The sequence below is a fragment of the Littorina saxatilis genome, linkage group LG4 (genome assembly GCF_037325665.1).
Source record: "Littorina saxatilis isolate snail1 linkage group LG4, US_GU_Lsax_2.0, whole genome shotgun sequence".
Taxonomy (NCBI): Eukaryota; Metazoa; Mollusca; class Gastropoda; order Littorinimorpha; family Littorinidae; genus Littorina; species Littorina saxatilis.
This window is the reverse complement of record NC_090248.1, coordinates 3,745,845-3,767,962: the sequence shown is the minus strand read 5'-3', so window position 1 is coordinate 3,767,962 and position 22,118 is coordinate 3,745,845. Positions and strand designations below refer to the sequence as shown.

General features: G+C 42.7%; 2 protein-coding genes and 2 long non-coding RNA genes across 4 annotated transcripts in view; 1 reads left to right on the top strand and 3 right to left on the bottom strand.

Annotated features, from left to right (window-relative positions):
* Positions 1 to 22,118, bottom strand: part of LOC138965704 (multiple epidermal growth factor-like domains protein 10) — a 219,401-nt gene that overhangs the window by 71,757 nt on the left and 125,526 nt on the right. The gene's annotated exons all lie outside the window — the stretch shown is intronic.
* LOC138965714 (uncharacterized) lies at positions 4,519 to 6,833 on the bottom strand. The gene is made up of 2 exons (XR_011455489.1): positions 6,458 to 6,833; positions 4,519 to 5,942 (listed from the first exon to the last, which is right to left on the bottom strand). It is a non-coding gene; the product is annotated as an uncharacterized lncRNA (long non-coding RNA).
* On the top strand, positions 6,843 to 8,874 carry LOC138965717 (uncharacterized). Its single transcript, XR_011455491.1, has 3 exons — positions 6,843 to 6,890; positions 7,426 to 7,523; positions 8,189 to 8,874. It is a non-coding gene; the product is annotated as an uncharacterized lncRNA (long non-coding RNA).
* The window catches only part of LOC138965708 (cell death abnormality protein 1-like), a 129,251-nt gene continuing 120,730 nt past the window's right edge, over positions 13,598 to 22,118 (bottom strand). Inside the window, exons 9-10 of the mRNA XM_070337888.1 lie at positions 15,430 to 15,491; positions 13,598 to 14,525 (exon numbers count right to left, since the gene is read on the bottom strand). Of these exons, the coding sequence (XP_070193989.1) occupies positions 14,230 to 14,525; positions 15,430 to 15,491 (358 nt within the window). The 3' untranslated portion in view covers positions 13,598 to 14,229. The remainder of the gene's footprint in view (positions 14,526 to 15,429; positions 15,492 to 22,118) is intronic.

Genomic DNA, 22,118 nt, shown 5'->3' with positions numbered 1-22,118 from the left:
AGCAAGTCTTGGTGACGAGAACAAAGACTATCAATGAAATCTTTAGAAATAACCTCTGACAACGACGACGATGACGACGACGACGACGATAACAACAACAACAACAAATGACATCGACGACGACGACGACAACAACAACAACAACAACAACAACAACAACAACAACAAAAACAACAACACGAGAACAACAACAATCACGACAACGAACATGACAACAACAACACCAACAACTACGACGACAACTACAACGACTGGGTTATGATGACATCACCAATGATTTAAAGGCCGTTAAAAAATCGTTAAATCCTATTTCTTCACTGATTCTTATGAAATTTTAAAGGTAGGTTTGTTGTCCCCAACTTATTTTCACTCCATACTTTTCCAGAAGAAAAACATAATTTTGGCAGTTAAAAACCGTTAAAATTCAATTCTTCACCGATATTTATGAAATTTTGTGGGTAGGTTCGTTGTCCCCAACTGATTTTCACTCTATACTTTTCCAGAAGAAAGACATAATTTTGGCAGTTAAAAAACGGTAAATTTCAATTCTTCACCTATCTTTATGAAATTTAGTGGGTGGGTCCGTTGTCCCAAACTGAATTTTAAGACATACTTTTCCAGACAAAAAACCTTATTTTTGGCAGTTAAAAACCGTTAAATCTCAATTCTTCATCGATATTTATGAAATTTTGTGGGTAGGTTCGTTGTCCCCAACTGATTTTCACTCCATACTTTTCCAGAAGAAAAACATAATTTTGGCAGTTGAAAACCGTTACATTTAAATTTTCACCTATCTTTTTGAAATTTAGTGGGTGGCTCCGTTGTCCCAAACTGAATTTCAAGACAAACTATTCCAGTCAAAAAAACTTATTTTTGGCAGTTAAAAACCGTTAAGTCTCAATTCTACACCGATATTTATGACATTTTGTGGGTAGGTTTGTTGTCAGATTTGACATGATGGCAGAATTGAAAGTGTGAGATATCCTGATGTTTCACAATTTATGCTGCATAATTCAGCCCCATAGGCGCTTGAATTTTAGGTGGAGTTGGGTTTTTTTTCAGCCCAAACCAGTAACCCCCACATGGTTTTCATGTCCCTTTCTGAGAGACTTCAAGAAGTTTCAATTTGACGTCATGATTAGCCTGCCGCATTAGCAAGTATGAAAACACGTCATCGATGACACATTTTAAGACAGAGAGAGAGAGAGAGAGAGAGAGAGAGAATCATGTACACACAGATGGACGACTTCGCTTGGGGTATGTACTGCCCGGCAGTACACATCTACTTAATGAATATGGTAACTAGTTGTTTCGAATAACCATTATCACAGACATACATCATATGATTACGTAACATGTAAGATTGCGATATACGTCATGCGCAAGGGAGGTGACCATTTACTCTGCGTGTCTTTCCCCTTACAGACAAATGTTGTTATTTTGCTTGCTGCTAACCGGGTTTCGACCTGCATGTATTTTACACACACACACGCGCGAAACACACACACCTACACATATATACATTTTCAATACTTGAGAAGCAAACTTAACATCAGGACCAGATAAGGCTTCTCATGGTGTCTATAGTATTATAAAACTAAATAGTTGCGGAAAATGTGTTACTTTTGAACAGTGACGGGCAACCGCAGATGTCAGTGCAGTGGGTAGATCTCTGCACTTAAAGCGTTTCTTTCTGTAGGCTTCTAGTTTACATTTTGGAAACAAAAGGGTCACCCACCAAAAAAATGCAACCGACACAATTGCGGATAAGTTTAACATATGTTGACCGAATTACTAAACATTTGGTTTCGATTAACTTCTGCACGAGAATTCCACAAAGTGGCAATTAAGTTGTAAGGTATAACGGTCTGATACGCTGCTGCCTCATTTTTCCCCTGATTGGGCGTATTTATGTTTTCAAGACCAAAACTTTGGCTGTGAACTTCGGTTATGGATCGTGCGCATGAGTGCACACGGGGGTGTTCGGACACAAGGGAGTGTCTGCATAAAAGATGAATATGGAAAATACATCTCTAGCAAAACCTCGAATCCGCACCTTCTTCTTCTTCTTCTTCTGCGTTCGTGGGCTGAAACTCCCACGTACACTCGTGTTTTTGCACGAGTGGAATTTTACGTGTATGACCGTTTTTACCCCGCCATTAAGGCAGCCATACGCCGTTTTCGGAGGAAGCATGCTGGGTATTTTTGTGTTTCTATAACCCACCGAACTCTGACATGGATTACAGGATCTTTTCCGTGCGCACTTGGTCTTGTGCTTGCGTGTACACACGAAGGGGGATAAGCCACTAGCAGGTCTGCACATAAGTTGACCTGGGAGATCGGAAAAATCTCCACACTTAACCCACCAGGCGGCCGCGGCCGGGATTCGAACCCTCGACCTTCCGATTAAGAGGCCGACGTCTTACCACCCCGCCACAGCGCCCGTCGAACCCGCACCGATACTATATGTTGGTAAGATGATAAGTATAAGTTACAGCTCCGTCCATCCATGGTATCGCGTGCTATTTTGTCGAGACTGGGACAATGAATATGATGACGTCACTTGAGGCTCTGCCGAGAGTGACGTCATTATATTCATTCACTGTCGAGACGCACAATATCACGCGATACCATGGATGGACGGAGCTGCAAAGTATATATGGCATGACCAAAGTAAGGAGAATTTGTCATGGGATGTGGAAACAAAGCATGGAAAATTCACCATGAGTAGAATAATCAACGCAAGCCTAGAAGTTGTAGAACTATATTTTGTTTCAGTCTTGGCAAGGCCAGTTTTGGCCGGAAAAGACATCATGAATTCATTCACCCTGCCGAGACAAAATGCCGATTCCATGGATGAAAACGTATATATCCCGTGACACATCAAAGCTAAATTGTGTTTTGAAATGTCTTCACAACGTACAGATATATTATAACGGCATAATCGTCATCACAAGACAGGAAAAACGCATACTTTGTTTGTCGTCTGCTACAAATCTAGTCTTGTTGGTTGACGGAATGAACAGAAGTTTCAATCGTACCTTCATCAACCGGAATAAATGCTCAGTCTGCTGTCATTTCGCAACTGAACATTGTTTTTTGTCTGTAATCCCAGCGAAGCTGGAGGTATCCCACATACTGTAATCGACTTGAGAAATGTTCACACCGATAATACACCCAGCCAGCACCCCGATATCGGTCCGATATCGGACCGATATCGGATACGATATCGGGTCGATATCGGATTCCGATATCGGTCCGATATCGGATTGCAAATCGGGTCGATATCGGACCGATATCGGATTACGACATCGGACCGATATCGACCCAATATCGACCCGATATCGGGTCGATATAGAGAATCGGTATCGGCCTCATATCAGATCCTGATATCGGCGCGATATCAAATCCCGATGTCAGATTGCAAATTGGGTTGATACCGGGTCAATATCGGATTACGACATTGGTCCGATATCGGTCCGATATCGGTCCGATATTGGTCCGATATAGAGAATCGATATCAGATCCCGATAGCGGACCGATATCGGATTGCAAATCCGGTCGATATTGGACCGATATCGGATTACGACATCGGACCGATATCGACCCGATATCGACCCGATATCGGTCCGATATAGAGAATCGGTATCGGCCTCATATCAGATCCCGATATCGGCGCGATATCAAATCCCGATGTCAGATTGCAAATTGGGTTGATACTGGGTCAATATCGGATTACGACATTGGTCCAATATCGGTCCGATATCGGTCCGATATTGGTCCGATATAGAGAATCGATATCAGATCCCGATAGCGGACCGATATCGGATTGCAAATCCGATCGATATCGGACCGATATCGGATTACGACATCGGACCGATATGGACCCGATATCGACCCGATATTGGTCCGATATAGAGAATCGGTATCGGCCTCATATCAGATCCCGATATCGGCGCGATATCAAATCCCGATGTCAGATTGCAAATTGGGTTGATACCGGGTCGATATCGGATTACGACATTGGTCCGATATCGGTCCGATATCGGTACGATATAGAGAATCGATATCGGATCCCGATATCAGATCCCGATATCAGATTGCAAATCAGGTCGATATCAGTTTGATATCGGATCCCGATATCGGACCGATATCGGATTGCAAATCGGGACGATATCGGGTCGATATCGGATTCCGACATTGGACTAATATTGGTCCGATATCGGTACGATATAGAGAATTGATATCGGCCTAACATCGGGAACCAATAATGGACCGATATCGGGAACCGATAAGGGTGGTGCCCTTCTATGGTGCCCTGGTGGTGCCCTTCCGTCAATTCCTTTAAGTTTCAGCTTTGCAACCATACTTCCCCCGGAACTTGAAAACTTTGGTTTCCTGGAAGCTGCCCGCAGAGTCGATGAAGCAAAACCAGCGAATAGTTGGCATTAATTATCTGATCATCTTTGAACCTCTGACTTTACTTCTTGACTAATGAAAACATGCTTCATGCTTGGCAATTGCTTTCGCACTTGTTCGTCTTTGACCTGCACTAAAACTTGCTGTAATCCGTAAATATTAGATTTCTGGCCCAAGAACAGAAGAAAATTTAAAAGGAGACAGAAATGATAAGATGAAGTAGTTGATAAACATTGTCACACAAGTACAAATGAAAGTGAGTCAATAAACATTGTCACACAAGTACAAATGAAAGTGAGTCAAAGGCAGAATGAGAATAATTTAATAACCAACTGTATCATTGAAAACACATAAGTTACCAATGCAACATAAACAAATTACAACTATCAATTAAAATTCAACAGTTAATACAATTAATAACTGACCTTGTGATAAGATAACTCATCCACTGAAATGTCATCCACTCTGCTGCCAAAGGACGGGCTTGAACCCATGACTCACAGCATTGCAGAGCAGACCACTAACCAATGGGTCCCCACCGAATAATTATGGAGTGTCACGATTCATGTGACCCATCAAAGTCAAAGTATTTAATTCCGTAAGGCGATAGCCCCCTTGGAATAAGGAAATAACAATAACTTCACAAAACGCATGAATCAAATGAACACAAAGGAGACGGGAAAATTGTCGCAAACGGATAACCAGTTATGAAATCAATTATAACTAAATAAGTCTTTCGATTTGCAACAAACAACGGACTGGTCACGCAACGGTTCTGTCCAGTCATGATAATCAAAACAAATGATTGTTACGCTCCAATTCTTCACAAGGGTGGGGAACGGGAAATGTTCAGACCATCTCTTTTATCCTCACGGTGCTTTCCTCGCTCATCCTCTGAAACATATCAGCTAGGTTAGACCATTGATGTTCTTTGTCTCCGTCATATCTGGCATCGTCTGTCACCTTCCGCCTATCAGCGTCACTCGCAACAACATCACTCCGCACCATACAGCCTGAATCTGACACTGTCAGCTGCGATTGAAAGTTGGAGACACACAACGTAGCACCACCGACGCACTTTTTCATGACCGCCTTTGTCGAACATCCAAAACGCTGTATCGCCATTGTTCAGTCGCCACAACAGTCGGTATTGAACGATGTCAGCCCATTCTCCGACATAATTGCACATAGCATTTGTTCCATAACAGTAGGCCTAGGGAATCCTTGCAGAGGCATTATATCATATATATATATATATATATGTAGAGGCATTATATCATGTAGAGGCAAAATAACACAAAATGAAGAGAGAGTGAATCCGAGAGGCGTGTTCCTTGCTGGCTGTCAGCACATTAGCACTAATTTTATTTACCATCTTCATCTTAGTCCTCGTCCTCGTTTTCTGTGTTGATCTTCGACATCCTCCCACCATGTAGACGATCCGACAATCCTGTCAACCACTTCGCAAGCACCTGTTCGAATTGCTTGTTGTCGGTTTGAATATGGCGCTTCCTCACGGCCAGCTGCAGTAAAAAGATTAACCGTTATGAGTATGACGCAACAAGATGATCATATAAAATGTTGATATTGTATGAACATGTTTGTGCTTTCATAAGGAGACATGCTGTCTGCAAAACCTCCCTCACCTTTCATTTGTTCTTCACCATTTCTTCCATCACTGGCAGATTTATTTGTCTACATTCAATGTGTGTGTGTGTGTGTGTGTGTGTGTGTGTGTGTGTGTGTGTGTAGAGAGGTATTTTTATAAATCTGAAAGAATAAAAACTGTTTATTATGCACAACAGAACCATAAAAGGATTCTTAGTTAAAATCACCATTTTATTTTTACAACAACAATAAAGAAAATCAGCAACCACCTAAACACACACAGTGACACAAACACACACAGTGACACACACACACACCTAAGAAACAAACACACTTTTTAGTCTCATATATTCCAAGAGAAAAAAATACATCAAGTCTCAATCAATTAGCAAAACTATCTTCCAAGTTCATAGGCATAGGCGATACTCACTCAACGTTTTACGTGATGCATGATGATCGACTGTTTGGAACACTCTTGAAACCAGTCCAGTTCTGTCTTCCTCCTTCTGTCTTAGTATTGGACTGTCCAGTCAGGATCGTTTCTGATGTTGTATAACATAGTGCTCTAGCAACTGCCTGTTTTCAATCTTCCCAACGCATTTCGCCATTTGTTTACTCAGTAACTGCCGGACAAGTAATTCTGAGTGACCTCCCGTGATCGCCAAGGGACATTACTCTCGGACTTTTCTCTGTCGAATCGAACTCAAGAAAGTTTGTACTGTATTTTTACCGTTTTTAACACTCCTGCAACTTCAAAGCCAGTGTGTCTGCTGATATAAGATAACATGCTGCACTTCAGCATATATCAGGACTAAACAATACAGATCTTATGACGCTGAGCGAATGGCAAATGGAACTTTCAGGTAATGTTACTTCACTGTGTGACTTGTGTTATAAATTCATAATCATATTCATAAGTTCAGAATCCGTTGGCATTGTGATTGTTGACTTATTTTTGATACGAGTCACCAATATCAAAGCAATATCATGCATAACGATTGGAAAGGTGAATTTATCTCTCTTTCTCTTTCTTTCCTGCCTTCTGTCTTTCTAGTTTCTTGCTCTGTCTGTCTTTCTTAGTTTCAGTCTCTCTGTCTGTTTCTCTCTGTCTGTCTGTCTGTCTGCCTGTCTGTCTGTCTGTCTGTCTCTCTCTTTCTCTTTCTCTCTCTCTCTGATATTTTATTTCTCTCTGTCAATCTGATAATTGCCACACATTTTCACACATTTGTTCAATGATCTCACAGCTTCTGGTCTAATCCATTACTGTACAGTAACATTTATAAGAGATCTCAGAGAGTTATTTTCGAAAATCGTCTTTTCAAAGACACTTAAAACAAGTTTTGATTGACCACTGTTCTCTACTGTAATGCAACTCACACATCAATGCTTTCATTGCAGGGTGGGAGGAATTACCATGAGGATACCAGAAAGCATTCACAGGGATGTAAACTACAAGTTACAACCCTGACAAGTGACATTCTGGCTTTTGAGGCCAAGTAAGTGTGTGTGTATGTGTGTGTGTGTGTGTGTGTGTGTTTGCAGGTAAAATCCACGTTAACGCTTGATGAATGTTCCAGCAGTCATATTATATTTATAACTGAAAATCATTTATGAGAGAAGGCAGTGTTGTTGTCAGGCTTCGGTCTGGGGTCATTAATACATGCTTTTGACGCATTGTTCTAAATCTTGGCTGGTCGACCATCACATCAATTTCGACATAAAGAACTATAAGAGGTCTTCTGACAGAACAATTTGTTGTAGCCGGGACATCTGGACCTATACATATTTTTAGTCCAGGTCCAACTGACATATTATTGTCTTACTCTTACTCAGTCTTAGTCTTGGAAAAAACTTCGGGAAGGTGTTCTGTGTGTGTTGGGGGGAGGGGGGGGGGGTTGTTATCCATGCCAGGCAGCATTGACTAAGAGCATTTCATTCAAACACAGAAGAATGCTATCAAAGTTAGCATATATATATACACACAAGTAAATTCAACAAATATTGGCATAATGCAAAGACAATGTAAACCTTATTTACCTTCAGTTCTATATTTAGCAAAGAGCATTAACAAAGAAGACATAATTATAGTGTTTACACTGAAGTTCTCAAATCACACTGAATTCTTTATGTTTTAAGATTGTTGCATTCTCTGTCTTTGCAGATGTCATAGCATTTGGAGCAGATCTTCAAAGTCTCCTATTGCAGACATGCCATCGTCTGCACTGGTTGTATCAACAACTTTTTCCAAGGCTGGTGCTGCAGATTTAACAAGTATATATCGTCTGCTGCAAACTCAACATTAACAACTTCTCTGTCTGCTCCTGCTTCGAATTCAACAATTCTTGTTGTCTGGTGCTGCTGCAAAGTGAATGACTTCTTCGTTTGCTGCTGCAGGTTTAACAAGTATATCGTCTGCTGCAAATTCAACAACTTCTTTGTCTGCAGATGACGCTACAAATTCAACAACTTCTGTGTCTGCTCCTGCTTCAAATTCAACAATTCTTTTTATCTGCTGCTGCAAAGTGAATGACTTCTTCCTCTGCTGGTGGTGTTGCAAATAACCTCATCTTTCCTTGTGTCGTTGGCATCATACGGATACATGTACAAGATACCTAGCTGTGCGAAGACTATTTTTTTTAAACCCAAAAGATAGAATAGAATTGGTAAATTTCTAGGTACAGAACCTAAAAGTGGGATACATGTATCCAAACTCACTTCCAGAAACTTTAGAACTGATTCAACTTCCGACATTTTTATCATGGTTTTATGGTGTGTGTTTTTTTAAATGTACAGTATATATATCATGGAAATGATGAATAAATGTTTAGAACATATTCTCACAACATATTTCTAATGGTTTTATTTATTTGTCTTTTGTTTTGTTTCATGTTAGCATGCACACTTCCTTCTTCTTCTTCTTCTGGATTCGTGGGATGAAACTCCCACGTACACTCGTGTTTTTGCACGAGTGGAATTTTACGTGTATGACCATTTTTATGTGTTGTTCTTTTTATGTTTGCACTCAACATAAAAAACACACGTTTGAATAACTTGAATCTAACCATTATATTGTGCTTTTTATTTGGTAAAATTGACATTAGGCCAAAAAAAAAAAAGGTCTGTTTCTGGTAACATGGCTAAAAAAAATAGGGTCGGTAGGTCGGGATTTTTTATTTTTTTTAATTTTTTTTTTTTTTACCCCAAATGTAGACCAATAAAACTAACTTTAAAAATCGCGCAAAGAGACTGGATTCACTATACATAGAGACAAGACACTCAACACATTTACAAATCGTCAGCGGACTTTCGTTTTCACACGTTTTTGTTGTTCATTTTCTCACCCTGTCCTTTACCACCAAAAAAAAATAAAACATTTTTGAGTTTGGAAAAAAAAAGTTTAGGGTCGGCGCCGAAATTTAGGGTCGGTCGGGTGACCAGAAACAGACAATTTTTGACTCACATGCGAAGCAAAAGTGAGTCTATGTACTCACCCGAGTCGTCCGGACGTCCGTCCGTCCGTCCGGAAAACTTTAACGTTGGATATTTCTTGGACACTATTCAGTCTATCAGTACCAAATTTGGCAAGATGGTGTATGATGACAAGGCCCCAAAAAACATACATAGCATCTTGACCTTGCTTCAAGGTCAAGGTCGCAGGGGCCATAAATGTTGCCTAAAAAACAGCTCTTTTTCACATTTTTCACATTTTCTCTGAAGTTTTTGAGATTCAATACCTCACCTATATATGATATATAGGGCAAAGTAAGCCCCATCTTTTGATACCAGTTTGGTTTACCTTGCTTGAAGGTCAAGGTCACAGGAGCTCTTCAAAGTTGGATTGTATACATATTTTGAAGTGACCTTGACCCTGAACTATGGAAGATAACTGTTTCAAACTTAAAAATTATGTGGGGCACATGTTATGCTTTCATCATGAGACACATTTGGTCACATATGATCAAGGTCAAGGTCACTTTGACCCTTATGAAATGTGACCAAAATAAGGTAGTGAACCACTAAAAGTGACCATATCTCATGGTAGAAAGAGCCAATAAGCACCATTGTACTTCCTATGTCTTGAATTAACAGCTTTGTCTTGGATGACCTTGACCTTGGGTCAAGGTCACATGTATTTTGGTAGGAAAAATGTGTAAAGCATGTGAGTCGTATGGGCTTTGCCCTTCTTGTTTTTTTTTGGCCTTAGCCGTAAACGAAAATTAACTTTAATTTAACTTTATATTATGGTTTTGTTTTAATGAACGTTCATTTAATGTTAATTTAACGTTAAATTAACGTAAAAACTAAACGTTTATCTCATGAGCAAACTTGGAATCCGATATGGGGCAGATATGGGATATCTTGGTCTGAGGGAGAAAAAAAATTCTAATAAAAAGTTTAATTATAGTTTTATTTTGGTTCTTTGTATCGGACCTATATCCAATATTGGCCCAATGTCGTAATCCTATATCGACCCGATTTGAAATCCGATATCGGGATCCGATATCGACCCGATATCGTATCCCGATATCGGTCCGATATCGGTCCGATATCGGGGTGCTGGCTGGATATCTCGGACCAAGATATCCGATATCTGCCTGATATCGGTCGGATATTGGATTCCAAGTTTGCTCATCAGATTAACGTTAAATTAACGTCAACTTTATTGGCCCAATGTCGGAATCCAATATCGGTCCGATATCGACCCGATATCGTATCCGATATTGGTCTGATATCGTGCCAATATTGGTGTGATGGATGGGATTGTATTGGCGATGATGTGAAAACTTGGAATCCAATATCGGACCGATATCAGAATATCTTGGTCCGAGGAAAAAAAACACCAATCTCAATAAAAAATTTAATTATAGTTTTATTTTGGTTCTTTTTATTTTCGCACTCAACGTAAAAAAACACATGTTTAAATAACGTTAATCTAACCATTATATTATGCTTTTTATTTGGTAAAACTGACATTAGCCGTAAACAAAATTAACTTTAATTTAACGTTATATCCGATATCGGTCCGATATCGGTCCGATATCGGATTCCAAGTTTGCTCATCAGATTAAAATTAAATTAATGTTAACTTAATTAAAGTAAAAAGTTAACATTAATTTAATGTTAATCTGATGAGCAAACTTGGAATCCGATATCGGTCCGATATCGGTCCGATATCGGATTCCAAGTTTGCTCATCAGATTAACATTGAATTAATGTTAACTTAATTAACGTAAAAAGTTAACATTAATTTAATGTTAATCTGATGAGCAAACTTGGAATCCGATATCGGTCCGATATCGGTCCGATATCGGATTCCAAGTTTGCTCATCAGATTAACATTAAATTAATGTTAACTTAATTAACGTAAAAAGTTAACATTAATTTAATGTTAATCTGATGAGCAAACTTGGAATCCGATATCGGTCCGATATCGACCCGATATCGGATTCCAAGTTTGCTCATCAGATTAACATTAAATTAATGTTAACTTAATTAACGTAAAATGTTAACATTAATTTAACGTTAATCTGATGAGCAAACTTGGAATCCAATATCGGACCGATATCGGACCGATATCGGATATCTTGGTCCGAGATATCCGGTCAAATCCGATATCGGACCGATATCGACCCGATATCGTGTGCTGACTGGGACATGATAAAGAAGGATTCTTTGTGCCCGGCTACGTGCTACAGTTGGAGATGGAAGTTCACCAAAAATTGGGACCATACCAACAAAAATACGGTGGGTGCAATAGTCGCCCCCATTTTTTCAGCAAACGCCACCCAAGGCCGCTTTGGACGGGTAGAAATTCTGTACTTTCCAAGTCTATTTGTGTGTGGTTGTTCAAGACTATGGATAAAGCTCGCGTGAGAAGATTACGTCACGGTCAAAAGTCTTTGACGTCAATTATTGCATCATGACGTCATGCCTCCCTGTAGTCTTTCTCTCTCGCGCAGTGTGTGTGTTTGTGTTCATTTTGAGCACATGTGTTAGTGGTACTGTGTGTGTGTGTGTGTGTGTGTATTTGTGTGTGTGTGTGTGTGTGTGTGTGCGTGCGTGCGCACGCGTGCATGAGTCTGTACTCGTATGTGTGTGTGTGTGTGTGTGTGTGTGTGTGTGTGCGCGCACGCGTGCATGAGTCTGTACTCGTGTGTGTGTGAGTGTGTGTGGGCATAAGTGTATGTGTGTGTGCGTGTATGTGTGTTTGTTTGTAAAGGTGTGTATGTCCGTCTGTCCATATGTGCGTATGGGTGTGTGTTTTGTGTGTATGAAGTTTTTGTGAGAGAGTGAGTGAGTGCGTGTGAGTTAGTGTGTGTATGTGTGTGTGTGTGACTTGGTGTGTGTGTGTGTGTGTTTGAGAGAGAGAGAGAGAGTGTGTGTGTGTGTGTGTGTGTGTGTGTGTGTGTGTGTGTGAATGTGTTTGTGTGTATGTTTGTGTGTGTCTGAGTTTGTGTGTGTATGAGTGTGTATATGGTGTTTGTTTGTAAAGGTGTGTGTGTTCGACTGTCTATGTGCGTATTTGTTTGTATGTTTGCTTAACGCCCAGCCGACCACGAAGGGCCATATCAGGGCGGTGCTGCTTTGACATATAACGTGCGCCACACACAAGACAGAAGTCGCAGCACAGGCTTCATGTCTCACCCAGTCACAGTATTCTGACACCGGACCAACCAGTCCCAGCACTAACCCCATAATGCCAGACGCCAGGCGGAGCAGCCACTAGATTGCCAATTTTAAAGTCTTAGGTATGACCCGGCCGGGGTTCGAACCCACGACCTCCCGATCACGGGGCGGACGCCTTACCACTAGGCCAACCGTGCCGGTCTATGTGCGTATGAGTGTGTGTTTTGTGTGTATGAGATTTGTGTGAGTCAATGTGTGTGTGTGTGTGTGTGTGTGCGTGCGTATGTACAGTGTGTGTGTGTGGGTGTGTGTCTGTTTACAGTATAAGAGAGAAAGAGAGAGAAAGAGAGAGAGTGGGTGGGTGTGTGTATGTGCGTGTGCGTAAGTGTATGTGTGTGTGTATGTGTGTTTGTTTGCAAAGGTGTTTATGTCCGTCTGTCTATATGTGCGTAAGGGGGAGTGTTTTGTGTGTATGAAGTGTGTGTGAGAGAGTGAGTGAGTGCGTGTGAGTGAGTGTGTATGTGTGTACGTGTGTAACTTGGGGGGGTGTGCGTGTGTGTGTGTTCGTGTGTGTGTGTGTGTGTGTGTGTTTGAGAGAGAGAAAGAGAGAGAGTAAGAGAGAAGTTTGTCTTTCGCTGGGGTATGCAGTGCCTTGGCGTTGCACATCTACTTAAGTTTTTGGTTAACATTGAAACAGCAACCCATGTTTCAGCTGTTTCAAGACAGAGGCTCAGCTTCTTCTTTTGAGTTGCTCTTCAGTCTAAAATAACACTGGAAGCGAACAAATTGTCCCGCATACTGTCACAAAAAGACGTCATGACAAAGTTGCACGCAAAGCGAAGGAGACTTCGACGTCATTTACTTTTGTTCGGACTTTTCCGTCTGTTCCTAGCTTGTCAGTGAAGACTTGACGTGAGTAAGCTTACCCAAAATGTCTTTTAGTTCTCTGTTCGCATTGCAGCTGTGAAAGAATCAGTCTTGTGTCTCGGTCGTGTAGGTGCAGAGTTTGCTTCAGCAATCGTTGTGTTCGTGTTGATGACGGCTTCGTAAGACAAATCAGCGAATCTATCGTGTGGAAGACATTTCTGTACAAAGCCCCGAACCCAACAGGAGGCTGTATTGATGCGTTTGCAATTTTCTGAAGAAATAAAGTGCATGTGGTTTATTTCATCCGTTTAATGCTTGTCGAAACGAGCCATAAGGCTTTAGAATAAAATACTTCACGCATTGCTTGGACATCTGATCACAGATGAGGTCGCAGTTTGTAGGTTGAATCTATAAATCGGCCAGAGATAGATCTGCATTTCTGGTACGACCTTCCAGATTATCAACAGCGGGTTCATGGTCGGAATTAAGAGGTCACATTTGCGTGGCTCCCAATCATTTCATAACATATTTCCTTTTTCTTGTTTCTGCGGCTGCGCAAGTTATTTTGCCTAGGTCATGGCCGAACTTTAAGCCTACGGAGAAATATTGCTGGATATTTTCTCACTAGAATAACAGAGACAAAGAAGGGAAGCCATGCTATATGTAGTTGTATCAACACAAGGCTGGCAACTGATCTGTAGCGATACGTCACATGTTGTTTGTTCCCCTGATGTTATGGAAGGCAGTGTTAACATAGGCAGCATTGGCTGATGGTTTGGTGACATCCGAAGGGTGTGACTTTATTTGCGAGTATGGTTGCCTGTCTGCATCATCGTTGGAGTAGGGGTGAAGCGCGTCATAGTTATTCTCCACTTCCTGCATCTCATGTGTTTTTGCTGTGTCCGAGATCTCGTAGTATGCCGCATCTTCCTGTGGGGAGGATGATGAAGGGGGTTGTGGTCCTAAACTTGCTGTACCATTGTCACCGAGAGCGTTTCCAGGTTCTGTAGACGTCAAATAATTCCATACGCTTTTGATTAAACACATCAACAACGTAAAACACAATTCAGTAAAGTAAGCTAAATCATCAAGGCAAACTGTTCGTCGGCCGTGAAATATTGTATTTTGTTGTCCTGGCTGCATAATATATTTCCTTTTCAGTCATGACATGTTTCCCACCAAAAGAAAGTACTGTCATTATGTCATTGTCATTGTTTATCAGTTGGATTTCTTTGAAAAAGAATGTAAGAATGTGTATTCAGAGCCAGACACGTATACAATCATCCTGACCTCAGGTCAAAATGAGTTCGGCTCATTCTCTCCCTGACAGGATGCCTTGAGTTTCCTTGTCTTGCAAGTAAACCGATTTTCTTTTTACATATTTAGAGCTTTTTGTAATGTATTATTGATATAAGAAGATTCGCGATCGTCGATAATGATTTTCCATGGTGTTTTGTAATGTTTAAATTACAAAGGAATTGATGTGTAAGACAGTTTCAAGCGAGCTGTGCAAACAACTCTAAATATGGCAAAAGTGTCACGTGATAATCAACCGTTTGGTTTCGGCGCTCACTGGAGCAGACGATTTTTTCTGTAACCAGTTGACAGTGATGAAACCATATAATTATTACGGTCTCCTTCCGGCAGCAGTCCCAACATTTCGACTTGTTTTGACCTTAGAACGATGTCTTTCTCATAACTGTGAGATCACTGTCGAAGTCGGCCAATCTGCAATCATTTTCGTCTCGTGAACACTGATCTCAAATTTAGATCAGTGCTCGCGAAAAACATAAGGGAGATAACTCTGTATTCTTATTTTGATAGATTCGTGCAGGACTGTAGCGTCCGGTCAGAGAGATAACTGGCGATAGACGTTGAGGGATGACTGATCAGAATGGCATACAATACCATTAACGGGGGACCTGGTGCCATGTTTCGCCGCGGGTCCTCCTCTTGAGCGGCGATACCAGCTGAAACAGAACGTGCACCGCTATTGAATTACATAAAAAGGCGAACTAAACTTGTGTTGAGTCTTCTTTCTGACACTGAGCAAGCAAACCGCGCTAGGCGCGCCAGGTCTTATTACACGTACAGCAGCAATGCATGCACAGCGGCGCTGTCCACAGGGGGAAAAAAGCTGTTTAATTGCTTCTTATTGTACCTTCACTCTGACACCGGTGCCGTTTATAAATATATCACTAGAAGGAACAACAACTGCAACTTATTGTCCCAGAAACGCATGTTACCTTGCTCTGCCACATTTCTCGTAAGTCGTATTTCGTTTGTACAAAAAGCAATACAAGAAAAGAAGACAGAACCCACATTCGAAAACAAAGATAACGTAATTCTTCTAATCCGGCCCGTCATGAGATTAAATGCGTCATGCATGTACATGCCAGCAATCTAATCAGCAGTGGAAGACGCAGCATTCTAGTGTATAAAGTAGAACTTGTTCGGCTATTTTAGCAGAACTCTGCGTGAAGCTCACATTGATAACAACCTTTAAGAGTGAGGTGTATATATGTGGGCGTCTCTGATACTGAGCACAGACCAAAAATTGATAGGTGTACAACTTTGGGGATGAGTTTGGACACATTGCTGCAAATATGACAGAACCAAAATTTAATGTTATTCATTTGCCTTCTGAGGCATTTTACTAATAAAATGAACGCTCAATATTACACAAATCTGTTCTTGTGAATTTATAATATATGTTTGCAATCCGATGAGCGAGTCAAAATGGCGACGAAATGTGTGACATCGGTCAACACGCAACTTTGAAGTGCTCGTTTTTTAAAATTACACAGTTTTCAAATGCGATACAGGTGTTGAAAATACCACAAAGGATGAAAGTTAAATGATGCTAAGCAAAGTTGATAAATGACAAGGCATTTCGCCTTAACAGGCACGGTAAAAAGTCGGTCGTGTACATCCATTTTTCAAGAAAATATGAGAGTAGAATCATCTAAGGCCAGCAAAGCACATACACTAACATATTCAATAACAAATGGTCTCAAGAACTCACATTTTCACTGGCTTCTTTGTGCTGTGAATAGCAAGTCGAATCACACTATGGATGTCTCTTATGAAATCATTATGTTGCCATACCCCAAAGATTCAAGAGACATTTGACTTTGGAAAAAACACTCCTGAGAACACACCACAAGCATGTTACTCTCCAAACAATGAATTTTGAATGACAAAATCGATTTAAAATTCAGTAAAATCAATAAAAAAAAAATATAATCGAAATGCTGCAAGGCTTGTTTGAATTTTGTTCAAAACTCAAAATAGATGTACACACCAAATGGCTACTGGTTTTGACAAGCAAATTCAATGCAATTTATTCTTCAAAATGACAAAATGGAACGCTGAACGTCATTACAATACGTAATTTCGTCGTGACGTCATCCGTACATATTTCTGTTCGGCCCGTACACTGTTATTCAGCCGGTTCACTCAGGTATTTGGCCTGTGAACCTGTACCAGGCTTGATCCTGTTGGTGTAGGCTATAAATATCAGTCTGCTTAACCTCAACGTCTGATGACCACAATCGGTGCAGAAATGAGATATAAGTAGAGGTTACATGCCGAGTCTAAGTGAATATTAGAAATAATGGTCGAAGTTTGCGGATCTTGCAAAATGCGAGCTTGGGCGAGCTTTTTCATGACCGCGAACTGAGACCATTATTTTTTATAATCACTGAGACGAGGTGTGTAACCTCTTTATTCCTCCTTTCTTCAGTTATTCAAAGAAAAGAGGAGTTTTTTTGCGAAAGTTTGATCGAATCCTATTCTCTCAACCAGTCAACCTGCGCAGGCGATCGATTAATGCGCGGTTGTATAGTTCCGTGCAAATCATTCCATTCTGTTAACACTTCTTGTCAGTTTTCCTATTTTGGGCTAAAATCAAGTACACAGATATGCTGTTATTCTGCTGTGGCGGCAAAGGCAGATATTGTGTGTTCTGTATATGTTTTGGTATCGGTTAGGATAATGTTCTTTCGTCAAATGGGACTAGCAGACGAACTTTTGCACCCGTGTTCCAACGTTAAAAACTGTATGAAGTTAAGTTTTCTGGGGAAAATAGTGTATGAAACCGCTTTATGTTGTTTAAATTGATGAGATGTGTGCTGAGGATGTGATTATTCTGAATATTCCATCACAACCATATGGATATCCTATGGATATCCTATGGATATCCCATCACAACCGAGTTTCGATCTCAACTGTCATTGGTCATTGTCTTTGATTTGTATGTACATTAGTCTGTTGGAGAATGAACACAGTTTTAATCGCATACTCGGCTGAGAAAATCTGCTCCAACATTGTCTGAACCCTTGATCGATTCCACTCGCATATCAAAGTTCTGCAAGTACATCACCCACCTCATGATACGATTATTCACGAACTTCGCAGAGTTCAGGTAGGTGAGGGGTTTGTGATCAGTCTGAAGCACGAATTTCACCCCTTGGAGGTAGAGTTCAAATTTCTTGATTCCCCACACGATGGCTAAACACTCTTTCTCCATGGTCGAGTAGTTCTTCTCGGCTCCTGACAGCTTCTTGCTGGCATAGCTGACCGGAAACGGTTTACCTCCATGCTCTTGCATCAGCATGGCGCCGATCCCTTCGTCCGATGCGTCTGTACGCAAGATGAACTCTTTGGCAGTATCAGGAAGGCGTAGCACCGGGTCTCGTGACATCAGGTCGCGCACGGTCTGGTATGCCTTCTCCTGAGCTGGTCCCCAAAGTATTCGGTTGGGGCATCCTTTTCGGGTTATGTCCGACAAAGGCGCCGTTATGGCGGCGAAGTTTGGAATGAACTCTCTGTAGTACCCAGCCAATCCAAGGAAGGATCGCACCTGCTTCTTGGTTTCAGGACGTGGCGCATTGAGGATCTTGGTGACGTTTTCCAACAAAAGCCCCTTTTGACCTTCCTTCAGTGAATGACCTATGAAGTCAACGTTGTCGGTCCCCAAAATGCACTTGCTGGGTCTCACGGTCAGATTGGCTTTTGTCAGGCGGGAAAACAGTTCCCTCAAAGTCTCCAGATGCTCCGCAAAGGTCTCCGTGTGGACTAGCAGATCATCCCAGTAGTACACAACATTCTTCATTCCTTTGAGCATTTTTCGCATTCCCCTCTTAAGGGTAGCACCACTGTTCACCATGCCAAAAGGCATCCGCAGGCACTCATACGTTCCGTCTGGAGTTGCAAAGGCGGTCTTTGGTATGTCCTCTTCGCGCACAGGAATCTGCCAATATCCCTTGCTGAGATCGATCTTTGAGAAGATCTTACTGCCAGTCAACTGTCGGAACAGATCAGCCGCCGTCGGCATTGGTTCAGGGTCAAACACGGTGATCTTATTCACTTTCCTGAAGTCAATGCATACCCTGTTTGTACCGTCTTTCTTCTTGACAACAACAACGGGAGATGAGTAAGGGGATGATGACTCACGGATGACCCCCATCTTCAACATGTTGTCGATGTCCTTCTTCAAGGATTCCCGAGCCTGAAACGGGATAGGGTATGGTTTCGAGCGAACAGGAACGTCAGATGTGAGGTGGACTTCATGTTCGACCAAGGACGTAGAGCCTGGAACATCAGAGAACCTATGGGTGAAGTCGCCCATAAAATCATGCAGCTCCTTCTGCTGATCTTCTGTCAGGTCAGGTCCTAACTTGACGTCATCCACTCCCTCTTTCTTGTGGAGGTCTCCCAACTCCAGTAGTTCCTCACCGTCGAACTCGTCTAGTTCGGCTGGTTCTTCCATCATTGTTGCGACCTGTACTGCTTCCGGAGGTCTCTCCACATACAGTTTCAGGAGGTTAGCGTGGTAGATCTTGGACTTCTTGCCGACATTCACCTTGTAGTCGTTGATCCCTACCACGGCCTCAACCTCGTATGGGCCTTTCCACTGCATCAGTAGTTTGTTGTGATCAGTGGGAAGCAGTATCAGCACTTTGTTACCTGGTGTAAACTTCCTGTTTACGGCTTTGCGGTCGTAGTAGTGCTTTCCACTATCCTGAGATTTTCTCAAGTTCTCTCGAGCAATCTCGAGAGTCTCCTCCAGTTTCTCTCGCAACTCGAACACGTACTGGTAACTGTTCTTCACTTCAGGTGTGTCCACATCTTTCGTCCACAATTCCTTTAGTATCTGCATCGGGCCTCTCACGGTCCGCCCGTACATCAGCTCGAACGGGGAGAATCCAGTGGACTCTTGTGGCACCTCCCTGTATGCAAACAGCAAGGCATTGATGTAGCGATGCCACTGCCTTGGCTGCTCACTGCATAGTTTCTTCAGCGTGGACTTCAGCGTCGCATTGAATTTTTCGACCAGCCCATTGCACATCGGGTGATAGGGTGTCGTAGTCAAGTGACGAATGCTCAGCAGCCTGTTGACCTCTTCCATGCATTCAGAGACAAACTGTGTCCCCAGGTCTGTGAGGATCTCTTCAGGAACCCCAATTCTGCTGAAAATGTCCACAAGTGCCTCGGCAACAGTCTCGGTGTCAATTTTCTTCAGAGGCACGGCTTCTGGGTACCTGGTTGCATAGTCTACCAGGGTCAGTACCCAACGATGACCCGCTTCACTTGGCGGTTTGATCTCGCCGATGAGGTCAATGGCCACCCTCTTGAAAGGTCGGTCGATCAAAGGCATCTTCTGCAACGGCACTTTCGGGACCCTTCCTCGAGGTATGGTTTTCTGGCAAATATCGCACGATCGGCAGAATCGAGTCACATCTGCATGCAGTCCTGGCCAGTAAAACGCCGCCTGGATTCTGTCCGATGTCTTCTTGACACCCAGGTGACCTCCCATAATAGAGTCGTGGGCCACCTCCGTCACCTGGCGCCTAAGTGGTTGAGGCACCAGAACTTGACGTAATGGCTTCCCACCGTTGACTCTCGGGTGCTGGAACACTCTGTACAGGATCTTGGCCTTTACTTCAAAGTGCACAGTGCCTTCGCCCTTAGTCATCACCTTGACAGGACGACTCCTGTACTTTGTCAAGGTCAAATCAGCTTCCTGTAGCTGAATCAGCTGATCCCTGTCCACGACAGCAGTTGCAGAACTGTTGGTGACCCTGAGTGGCGTAGTTGTTTTGTCCTTCTTCGCCTGGGCTCTGGTCGTCACAGCGCTTACAACCTGCGGCTGGTCGCGGCGATGCACAGTTGCTCTGTCATCTCGTAACAGTTCGCTGATATCTTCATTCGCGAATGGCAGTGGGTCTTCCTCCTCAGCAGCAGGCTGAGCTGAGCCCATTCTCCATTCGAAATCAGGGTCATCAGGACGTCTCGCACCCCCAATGTTCCCAATATTAGTAGATCGTACAAGGGCTTCTTCAGGCAGACGGCCTCAACTTCTCCGGTGAAGTATGGAGTATCTATCTGGATCTTTGCCACTGGTGCCCTCACGCATTTGCTGTCAGCCATGAGCGTCCACTTGAAGTCACCAGTGAACTTCTCTGTTGGCACCAGATCCTCTTTGACAATGACTCCATTGCAGCCCGAATCTCTGAGAACAGTCACTTCCTGCTTCTCAACAAATCCCTTCGACACGGGCATGTTCGACACTGACACAGCTGCGCTGGCGACGACAGAGATTGACTTGCCATTGGCGAGTAGAAGCTGGCCATCAGATATACATTCTTCCACGTCCGATGGTGTAGCCACTTGCTCGGCAGCCCTTGGAAGTATGACGCTGCTCGCACATACTTGTTGGTTCGAGCCACTCGTTTGCCTCTTGTTGTCGTAATATCTCCGTCGATGTTCTTGCGCTTTGTCATTGACATGTCCGTTATTTTTCTTTTGGGGACAGTTGGCGACTCGGTGACCCTTGGCATTGCAATGGAAACACGTTATGTTCTGCCCTTCATTGGATGATGGTGCGGACTCAGTTTGTCCCTTGGCAGGTTGGTTTCCCTGGTTCCCGCTCTTCTGGAAAGGTTTCGATGACTTTGACGTCCCCAGGGTCCTTCCATGAGCAATGAGATAACGCTCAGCAGCATCAGTAATGTCCTTCAAACCCCGCAGTTTTTGCTCTTCCAAGCGGGTCGCCAGGTCCTTCGGGCAGGCATTAAGGAACTGCTCCTTCACGATCAAGTCCCGCAGACTCTCGTATGACTGCTCTTCACCTGATAACTCCACCCACTTCTGCAGGTATGACGACAGACGCTCCACAAACTGGCTCGGTGTCTCTCCAGACAATGGCTGGCATTCGCGGAAGCGTTGACGGTAGCCCCTTTCAGTGAAGTTGTAGCAACGCAACAGAGCTTCCTTCAGTACATCATAGTCTCTGGCGTCATCATTTGAGAGTCTAGTGTAGACCTCAAGTGCTGCCCCAGTCAAATGTGCGCTGAGTTGAATCGCCCAGTCGTCGCGCTGCCATCTAGCACTCTCAGCGAACCTCTCGAATCTTGCAAGGTAGCAGTCGATCTGGTCCTTCCCGTCAGCGAATGCTGGAAGTTTCGGTGCCCTGTGTAACATTTGCTGCTGGTTATCTCTTTGGCGTGGTGCCTCGTGCTCATTTTGAACACGCACCATTTCTGTCTGAAGCTCTAAACGCTTCGTCTCCATTTCTATTTGGAGCTCTACGC